This window comes from Oreochromis aureus, linkage group 22 (assembly GCF_013358895.1).
Source record: "Oreochromis aureus strain Israel breed Guangdong linkage group 22, ZZ_aureus, whole genome shotgun sequence".
NCBI classification, from domain to species: domain Eukaryota; kingdom Metazoa; phylum Chordata; class Actinopteri; order Cichliformes; family Cichlidae; genus Oreochromis; species Oreochromis aureus.
The window spans coordinates 17,057,554-17,067,782 of NC_052962.1; the positions used below are offsets into that span (position 1 = coordinate 17,057,554).

The window sequence follows — 10,229 nt, forward strand, 5'->3', positions numbered from 1 at the left end:
TCACTTCCCGTCTCTCACATAGACAAAGCAGCTAGAGCCAGACTAAACAGAAGATGAACAAGATCATGCTTTCTGTCACTGACAGGACTGATCTGCACTGCCCAGGTGGGGTCAGGATCTTAAAGATGAACACACAGCCTTTCAATCACCTGTATCACATAAATTGTAACATGTGAAGGTAGATTTTTTTTAAAAATTCAACATATAAATTATTCCAAGATAATATGTAACTACTATGTAACAGATATATGACTAGTACAGAGTATCTAACGTGTTATTTATCATGCACACAAGCTTAAAACAACACTCATCATAATGCATCTTAAAGTATTGATAAGTCACCTGTTAATCAATCATCTGGCATCAGCAGCATCACACTGACTTTTTTTCTGCTGCCCTCAAGTGGCCACAAAGTAAATAACAGGTACTTACATTCCAGCTGTGAAAATTCAAACCACAGACACCTTTTCCTCTCAGGAGTGCTCTTCTACATGGCTGAATCCTAAAAAAACTTATGCAGTACACTTATAGTAGTATTCTGCTGTCACAGCGAAAATAAATCATATTACAAAGATGCTGCTGTATTTGAAGCTTTGGAGTAGAAAGTACTTTGAGAGCTCAACTGAGTAGAAAGGTGCTAAATAAGAATCAGTCCAGTTCATTTAAGTCTCATTGAGCTGACTGTGCAGACAAATATGTGTGTTTGGATTCTGGCCACGCTGTCATGCACTGGTTACATTTATCATATTTTGACAGCAGGGTGTGTTAGAGACACTGGCTCTAATGAAATTTGAAATTTGAAAGGATTCTTCTTGCATTTAAATAAGAAAGAAACCAAGATAATAATCACGAAATAAAAGAGATGGTAACTGGTTATTGCTGTGCAACACTTTCATTTTATTGATTTAAAGTGATCCAGAAAAACAAACAAACAAATGCATGATGAAAATATCTGCTTAATAGAGTATTACAGAGTCCTTAAATTTCAGTACTCCAGCCTTAGCCTATACGTCTAATATATTAATTAGGATATATTAATATTAACATTGCTAAATTTATTGTGGAGGGACGCTACATGCCAACATAACATCAGGTTAACTGTCTAATGTTGAATTAGTGTCTTAGTTTCTAAACACAGGCATTGCGTTTTACACAAACAGAGGGATAACCATGAGAGCATGGGTCGTCATTCCACTTCTTAACAGGACCAAAGTTGTTTAGCACACAGTGTTCATTTTTTTCCAGGTTGTTTGGCTCGCCTGCAAGCCAGTTAGAATAATGCACCACAGAGCCATCAGACCACATCCATCTGCCCTCCATGTGGATGTCACTGAGTCCAATCCAGGTGGGTGCCTGAGTAGGGTCAGAGTTCCCGATCAGGGATCTGACAAAACTCTCTTCATCACTGGTGTGGATAGACACCAGGTTAGCTCCCTGTGACAAACAGTGGAACTCTGCATTAGCCCAGCTCATTGGTGTAGCTACATACTTATAGCAACGGTTGTTGAAGTACCACCAGAATGGGGGACAGTTTCCACGCAGTAGCTTGAATCGCTGGTTATCTGAAGAAGACAGAAACAAGAAGAGGAACAAGATCATGAATTTTATCAGTGATGGAAACTAAACTGATCTGTACTGCTGAGATTAGATTAATATTTTATTTTTTATAAGCTTCTTTTCATCATAACTCCACATGTAGCAGAATAAAGTGAAACATCTGGACCTGGAAAAGAATTCATGCATTTGTGATTATACCAACACATGGGTTAGATCTGCTGGTGCAAAATATTAGAAAAATGATCAAAAATGCATTTAGAGTCTAAACAATAAAGAGGAAATCAAATTAAAGAGGAGCCAGAATATCTGATGCTTACCAAGTTGGAGCTTCACTTCAGTGTCATCAGAAGGAGACTCAGATGGAGCACCCAGAGCCAGACCGAACAAGAAGAGGAGCAAGATCATGTTGGAGCTTTAAGTCTCAAAGTGTGATGAGGAGCTGCTGAAGCTTCTTCCTACAGGATGTTCAGATTTCTGCAGAGATTTGGGGCTGGTTTCTTTTATAGCTGCCTGAGAGAGTGTTTTCACTGATCACTGAGATATCATTGGTCATTGTCTGGACAAAGGTCAGAAAACATCATAGGAGGCCAAATAAATTTGCTTGATACTCAATAAAAGTCAGTCAATTATAGTTTTATTATATTATAAAAATATAATTTCTTATCAGAAAAACATCAAACATGTATACCAGTAAGGGGAAATAAAAGTTTGTGAGCTTTTCCAGTACATGAAGACAAAAAACTCTCTACATTGTTTTCATTTTTATAACAGTAAATGCACAGAAATAAACTGATTACAGCTGAAAAGAAACATGGAGCAGAGATGACTGTTCATGGTTGACTTGGAGGTCATCAAGTCCAAACTCTGAGATAGCAAACCCCATCAAGGCATCTCACTCTATGGGCAGGATTTACTTTACGGTAGTGATATTGTATTTCAAATATATTCATTTTGTTTAATTTGTTGTTTTTTAAACATGCTATAAGAAGTTTGTCTTGCAGTAAAAATCTGTCAAAATTCAGTTTTAGTGAAAGAAAAAGACACTTTTTATGGAACAAATGATAAATAAAATATCAAACATGAATTGTGACTTTTATGTTTCACCATTTAAATAGACTTAGGCAATAAAGGCCTATGAGACGCTAAATAGAGCATCTGATTGGTTTCCCTTCATTTCAGAATTTAACAGCAAATAAAACTTGTGACCATCATCTCTCCAACCTGCTGTTTTTCTGCCCTCAGCAACAAATATTTCTGCCTTCGGGCTTGTACATGTTAAAGTGTAATAATATGTTTTTATCTGTTTATATACAGTGTCCCACTGTATAGTCAATCAGAAAAGTGCATTAAAGACCTTTTACAGAAACAAAAGGCAGTACAAAGCTGTTTTCACACCTTTGGTCTTCCCCCAAAGAAAAGTTCACACTCCCTTGCTATCTCTTACAGTGGAGAAAAGACAAAAGGCTCCACTACCTGTGGTGCCAGGCTTCCTGTGTGAATGTCCCCGTTTCCTTAGCAGACCCCCACCATCTCTCTAACTGCTTGACCTAAAGCATTACTAATAAACAATGTGACCAAAACATAAATGAAAGAAATTCTAATACAATTCCACCCTTTGATTCTTAAATCAAACTATTAAGAATCACATTAATAACAGAATTTCTTTCCTGACAGTCTGCATATCACATCAACACCATTGTACGTTTAAAGAAGTTTCACAGTGTGCATCCTCACGTCGCTATTCTCTCACCACCCTTTGTTCATCTCCAATTATCCTCAGTTCTCACATGCAAATGATAACAACAATGATACAAAGGAAAGACCCTCTCCAGAATGTCAAATTATGCATGGCAAAGTGAAACAGCATTAGGTGGTCATTCATGGGCAATTGTTGTCAGTCATTTCCAGTCAGGGTCAGGGCTCCTGATGTCTGTGCTGTTTACAGAGTCATAATTCCATCGCTGATCTCTCTCTGCGCTGTCACTCTTGGAGCTTGGCACACTCGCTTCATCCCTCAGTTTCCGTTCCAATGCAGCTGTACGTTGAAAGGGCAGAGCACATCGTACACCCCTGTAGTCTTCCTCAACGTCACGTCGTCTTTATTTGGATTTCACTGTTGTTCAAAATCTCCTCATGACGATTTCTAGGAAGCCAAGTGGTACAGCCCTCTGCTTTAACTCCTCTCTGGGTTGTCAGCTGGGCTGGAAATGGTCCCTGTTTTTCACTGGTCCTCTGTCCCAAAAGCTCATGCAAACCTAGGATGTTGCTGTCACCTTTCTGCTCCTGTAAGAAAAACATACATACATACATCCACCCTTTTGTCACATCTGGGTGGGGTGGAGTAGGTGCAATCTTATGTATTGGTGTCCAGTCAGTCCCCCATGCAGCATGCAGCACCTGTACATAAAAGGCCAAAGAAGACTGTACTTCCTCCTCAGGAGGCTGAGGTCCTTCAACATCTGCAGGAAGCTCCTGAGGATGTTTTATCAGTCGGTGGTTGCAGGAGTACTGTTCTATGCTGTGGTGTGCTGGGGGAGCAGCACAGCAAAGAAGGACTCATCCAGGCTGGAAAAACGAATCAGGAAGGCTGGCTCTGTGGTCGGCATGAAGCTGGACACTTTGGTGACAGTGGCAGAGAAAAGGACATTAAAGAAACTGCTGGACATTATGGACAATGCTGGGCATCCTCTGCACACGGTGGTAAATAATCAGAGGAGCCTATTCAGCGACAGGTTGCTTCTCTCAAAGTCAAGAACCAACAGGCTTAAAAACTCCTTTGTCCCACACGCCATCAAACTGTTTAACTCCTCGTTGGAGGGGAGAGGGAGGGGAAACAGGAGGGCGGGAACAACTGAGCTGTAGTGCCTTTTCACTGTGCAATATTTGCAATATTTTTTTAAATTCCACCTTTTTTGTGGGGCAAATAATATTGACACCAGTCATTTTGTGTTTTTCTGAAATTATTCTGTTATTGTGTACAAAATATTTAAAAAATTAACCTATAGGGAAATCCTCTGGTTGAAAATCCTGTTTAAAAAAAAAGCACTTGGGACAATTGTGTTGGTGACAGCTTTTATAATATCAATAATATTTATATGAATATGGAATACTGTTACATGTTTGCATAGACTTTTGTGGAATATGGAGACACTCCTGGCATTATATGAGCAAAGTGAGACTCATTTTTTAGGGTTTGTGGAGATGAGTGTGAGGATCCAAACAATCCCTGTCAGTGATGGAGAAGCTTTGATGAATAAATTTGGTAAAAAGTTCACCAGCATGAAGGAAATGAAGTTCTCAAACTTTCCTTAGGAGGACCCCAGCACGCCTGCTTAAAGAAAAGTAAGTGTGCTGATGTGGATGCTTGCAGCGACTGCTGTATAGAGGCCATCCTGCTACACATGAAACACATCAGTGTCATAATTGTTAGTTTAGTCACGTGTTTGTTTATTATCCTCATTGTTTTATCAGGGACTGTTTGCAAACATCTCAGAGAGAGGAGACACCAGCATCTGAACAGAGACTCAAACCAGCAACCTGCAGCTCCCTGCTTGGCTGCTCCAGTTTTCTCCTCACTCATGTTGCCCACCAGTTATTTCTAGCTGCCCACCCACACAGCAGGCTAGAATATGCACTGAGCCTCAGCACCATGGTTGCAATACTTGGACATGTTTTCTTTATTGAATAATGAACCAGACCCCAAAAAGTAAACAGCTGTTATTGCTAGGCAACGGAGCAGCATTTGGTGATGCAGCACCTGACATTCCTGACCATGTGGGCGGAGCATGCATGAAATGGAATGTTTAGTAGAACTGTGCAACACAAGCACTTAGTTACAGCATTTTTCATTGTATCCAGACACAGCTAGAGACACATCTACAGCAGCATCTCTGTGCAGGACAAACGACAGTTGAAGATATAAAACATCGAAAACTTCACTTCACTTCTCTACAATACTTTGGTTCCTTTGTTTAAAAGGCCAAAATGAATCAAGGGAGATCGAGAAGAGGATTGGCGAGTGCTTCACCATACAGTACAGTACAGTCTGAGCTGATTAACCTACGAGAGGAATTTCAAATAATACAGGCTGAAAATGTCAAATTAAGAGAAGAGGCAGAAAAATCAAGAGGAGAAGCTAAAAATTCAAAGTTTGAAACTGAAGTAGTATTGCAGGAATTACTGCATGTGGGTCTAAACCTTAAAGGAGAGAAGATGGGAAAACAACAGGCAGAAAATGAGAATGAAAATATAAAGAAAGAACTGTTGGAAGCTGAAAAAGCATTGGAGGAAGAGAAAACCACAGCACAAGAAGCCAAAAATAAATATCAAACTGCAAAGAAGGAGGCAGAAAACGTGATGCAGGAATTACAGGAGGTGCAGAAAGATTTTGAAGAGGAAAAAAGGAAAATGCAGTTGGCAACACAAGAAGCTGAAAATGTAATGACTGAAGCTGAAATAGTAAGGAAGGAATTCTTGCATGTAAAGCAACAACTTGAAGAGGAGAAAAAACGTAAACATGAGGCAGAAAATGAGATTGAAAATATGAAGAAAGAATTGTTGGAAGCTCAAAAAGCGTTGGAGGAAGAGAAAATGAAAATACAGGAAGCAAAGAAAGAAATGGAAAATACAAAGAGTTACACTCAAAACATAAAGAAGAAGTTGCTGGAAACACAGGAAGCAATAGAAAAAGAGACACGTGGAAAATGGGAGGCAAAACAGGAAAGTGAAACTCTGAAGAAGGAACTGATGAAAGTGCAAGAAGAACTTGCAGAAGAGAAAACTGAGGTGAAGGTATTCAAGAAAGAAATGACAGGCTCTGCGAGGACCAAGAAAGACTGCAAAGATGCACTTAAAGAAATACGAAAGCAGAAAAAGGAAGCTAAAGAGCTCCTCAAACAGAAAGTGAAACTGGCCAAACAGCAGCTGAAAGAAAAATTTAAAGACGCCGAGGAGCAGCTAAACAAAACGTTGAAAGAGCTGAAGGCAAAAGAAAAAGAAAAGAAAGCCGAGGAGACGAGGGGATTCTGGAGCAGACTGCTGAGAAAGAACTGACCCAGCAGCATCAAGTTGAAGGAGATCAACAGTTTCGTCCTCCTTCCCCCTCTCTCCACCTTTCTTTCACCCCATCCTTCTTCTTCTCTCTCTCCTCTCTCATCTTCTCTACCCTCACCTCTCACCTTTAACCCACTTTCTCTTTCACCGTCCCTCTCCTCCTAAAAATCCCCCCAAACTTTACTTGGGACGTTTGTTTGTTTTTTAAAAACTCTAATCTGAATACATGTCCTGAAATACACAAATAAAATTGCCATAACTTGACCTCATGTTGCCTGCTTCTTTTCTTGTGTGTCTGTGGATGTAAAACAGTAACACACTTTCTGCTCTGTGTGTCTTTAATTGTAAATAAATGTAATATATTTTAAAATGCAGTGCAAAAAACTTCTGCTCTAAATCTTTTTTTAGGAAAAAGCTTCTTTTTTTTGCCCCTTCCTGATTTCTTATGTTTTAACATGTTTGTTACACTTACATGTTTCCGATTTCAAGTGTTAACACAGATGGTCAGAGTAAATACAGATTGTAGTTTTTAAATGATGATTTCATTTAGTTTGGGAAAAAAGCTCTCCAACTTTACCTCATGTGAAAAAGTAATTTCTTTCTAAACCTAATAAGTGGTTTTGTCATCTAGCAAGAACTGCAATCAAGCATTTGCAATAACTGGTGATGAGTGTTTTACAGCGCTGTGGAGGAATTTTGGTCCACTCTTCTTTGCAGAATTGTTTTCATTCGGCCACTTTGGAGGGTTTTCCAGCATAGGCTGAGTTTTTAAGGTCATGCTAAATCATCTCAATCTGATTCCAGTCTGCACTTTGACCAGGCCAAAACCTCCATTTTGTTTTTTGAGCCATTCAGAGATGATCTTGCTGCTGTGTTTTGCATTATTGTCCTGGTGCACTTGAGCTTCAGGGCACATTAAATGAGACAAGTGAGGCCATCAGGTTTTCCACATTTTCTGGATAATGGCCCTCATCGTGGTTCGATTCCCAAAGCGTTTGAATTGCCTTTGTAACCCTTTCCAGACTGATAGAGTTCAGTGTTTCTTAGCTCTTTCTTTAGATGTCCATGATGTTGCTTTCTAAGATCTTGTAGTCACCGTCACTTTGTCAGACACGTTCTAGTTAAGTGATTTCTTGACTAAAATGTTCTGGCCATATTCCAGCCTGGGTGTTGCTCATGAAGTCATCTCTATAAAAAAATGTGATTAATCACTGTTGATTGTTGATTTAACACATTGGTGTAATTACTTTTTACATAGAGACAGAGGTTTGGACAGCTGATGGGTCTGTCTAGCACAAACCCGCCGCTGGAACGAGACAATTTGACTACACAGCAAAAGCACTGAACACCAAGTAGGCAAAGTTCTTTGTGTTACTCATGCATGAGGGAGAGGACTGGACGAGCGCCGTTCCTTCGCCTGACCTCAGTTGCTCTCGTCTGCTCCCTCGTAACACTGCTCCTTTATTGAGGTTACATGCATATGCATAGGTTCATTAACATATGAGTCTTACATAGATATACATGTAACCAGAGAGTACCGTGTGTGTGTGTGTGTGTGTGTGTGTGTGTGTGCTAACAAAACACACACAGCAAAGGCAAAAAAATATTCATCAATCATCAAGATTTTTGCGCCATCTTTAGGTGACATGTTCTTTGCAGACCTGTTTTTCGTCTTTGTAGCTTTCGAAAAGCAAAAGTTTCATCTAATTTCACATTATGAAAAATATGATACCCGCTTTAAAGTGTATACAACAAAAAGAAGACATTACGTGTCTCAGCTATCAAAAAAAGTGAGGTTAGGGAGTGAGTCTGACAAGAAATTGAAGTACATAAATAACCACTACAAGCACATCTGCTCAGCTGTTTGCAGACACTGGGCAATGGCTTGAATTAGCATGTGTACGCAGGGGTGTAATTTCCAGGGGGGTTAGGGGGGTTATGACTCCCCCAATAATCAGTCCCAACCAATATAACCCCCCAATAAAATTATGAATTACCTTGCATAAATAGGCTGTTGATTGTCTTTACTCATTTCAGGTATTACCAGCAAAATAGTTGCATGTTTAATCATCTGGGAATTTACCCAGATTTATTTATTTATTTAGACAGAGATCTTGACCCCCCAACGTTCAGCACAAAGTTACGCTGATGTGTGTACGTCATGAAGTCTGTTGGTTAATACTTTATAGTAACTAAAACCAGGACTTGAAACTGAATATCAGATTCCTGATGAAGGCTCTTAGGGTCCTGTTGATCTTGTATAGTTCTAGGCATTCCAGGATCCATCTGTGGGCCACTGAGTTGTAGTCTTTCTTGTAGTCAATCCATGTGGTGCCCATGTTGGTTGGTCTGGCTTCATAAAGCTTCAACATGATCCTGCTCCTCATTTTTGTTCAGCCTGGCTCTGGGTGCTCCTCCTGAGTCTCCGGCTGATGACAATGAAGTGACGCAACAACTTTGTAACTGAGAAAAAGATCCTAGATAAATATCAATGGTATTTAACGTAGCTGTACATAATGTTACATCTCTGAGATGGCTATGAGTCATATTTCTCTAATGGTTCAAATGTTATTTGTGAAGAAATTCAAGAAGTCATTACTAGTTAAGGTTAAAGGAAGGCTTGATTTAACAGGCCTCTGACTGTTTTTCAGCCTGGCTACAGTGCTGCAGAGAAACCTAGGGTTGTTCTTATTTTCTTCACTCAGTGATGAATAGTAACATACGCTAGCTTAGGGAGGAAATTAAATAAAGCCACAAGCTATTTTTCCAAGCTAAATGATGATCTTCTAAATTGGTCAGATGCCATTTCCTCTCTAGTTTACAAGCTAGGTGCGTCTTTGAGAGTTATGCTAGGGAGTCCAGTACGTCTGAGGTTTTCTTTTTTAGTGGAGCTACAGTATCCAGAGTCATACACAGTGAAGATCATAAAATTATTAACAAGATAATCAACCTCTGTGAAAGTAGCATTCAGGTAGCTGGTTTGCACTGTGTTGGCACCTGGCATTGAAGAAGATAAAAGTGGATGAATTATATCCTTAAACGTAATTAGAGCACTATCAAAAATACATCTACTGTGATAAAAAAAACTTCCCACTGCTTTGGCGAATCCATTACTGTAAATCTAAATGTTGTTAATAAATGATCAGACAAAAGAGGGTTTTAAGGAAATCCCTTTAAATGTTCAGTTTCCACGTCATATGTCAGAAAAAGATCTAAAGTGTGATTAAAGTGATGGCTATGGTCTTCTACATTTTGAGAGAAAACAACTGATTCTTATGAATTTAAATGCCATGTTGACAATGTTATTTTTAGTAGGTACACGGATGTTAAAATCACCCACTAATCAGATAAAAAGTGGAGAAATTGGACAGAAACTATATAAATAACAGCAAATAAAACTGGTTTTCAAGTTTTCCAGCTAGCGTAGACAAGACTAAGTGTCAGGATTTCAAATGAAATAAAACTGTGTTTGGGTGTACCCCTCATGTCACACTATGACAGCTGGGAAACCCCAGAGACTTGGATAAGTGGAGGATATGGATGGAAGGGTGCTAAAATGTTTGCATATACTGTAAATATCCCAAAGGACACCGTATACAATAGCAAAGGGAAATAAATTG

General features: G+C 39.3%; 1 protein-coding gene across 1 annotated transcript; it reads right to left on the reverse strand.

Annotated features, from left to right (window-relative positions):
- Positions 1–980: 980 nt before the first annotated feature.
- Positions 981–2,004, reverse strand: LOC116333321 (ladderlectin-like). Its single transcript, XM_039606195.1, has 2 exons — positions 1,891–2,004; positions 981–1,545 (listed from the first exon to the last, which is right to left on the reverse strand). Exons 1-2 carry the CDS (start codon positions 1,960–1,962, stop codon positions 1,129–1,131), a joined length of 489 nt encoding a protein of 162 aa, XP_039462129.1. The 5' UTR covers positions 1,963–2,004; the 3' UTR covers positions 981–1,128.
- Positions 2,005–10,229: the final 8,225 nt, after the last annotated feature.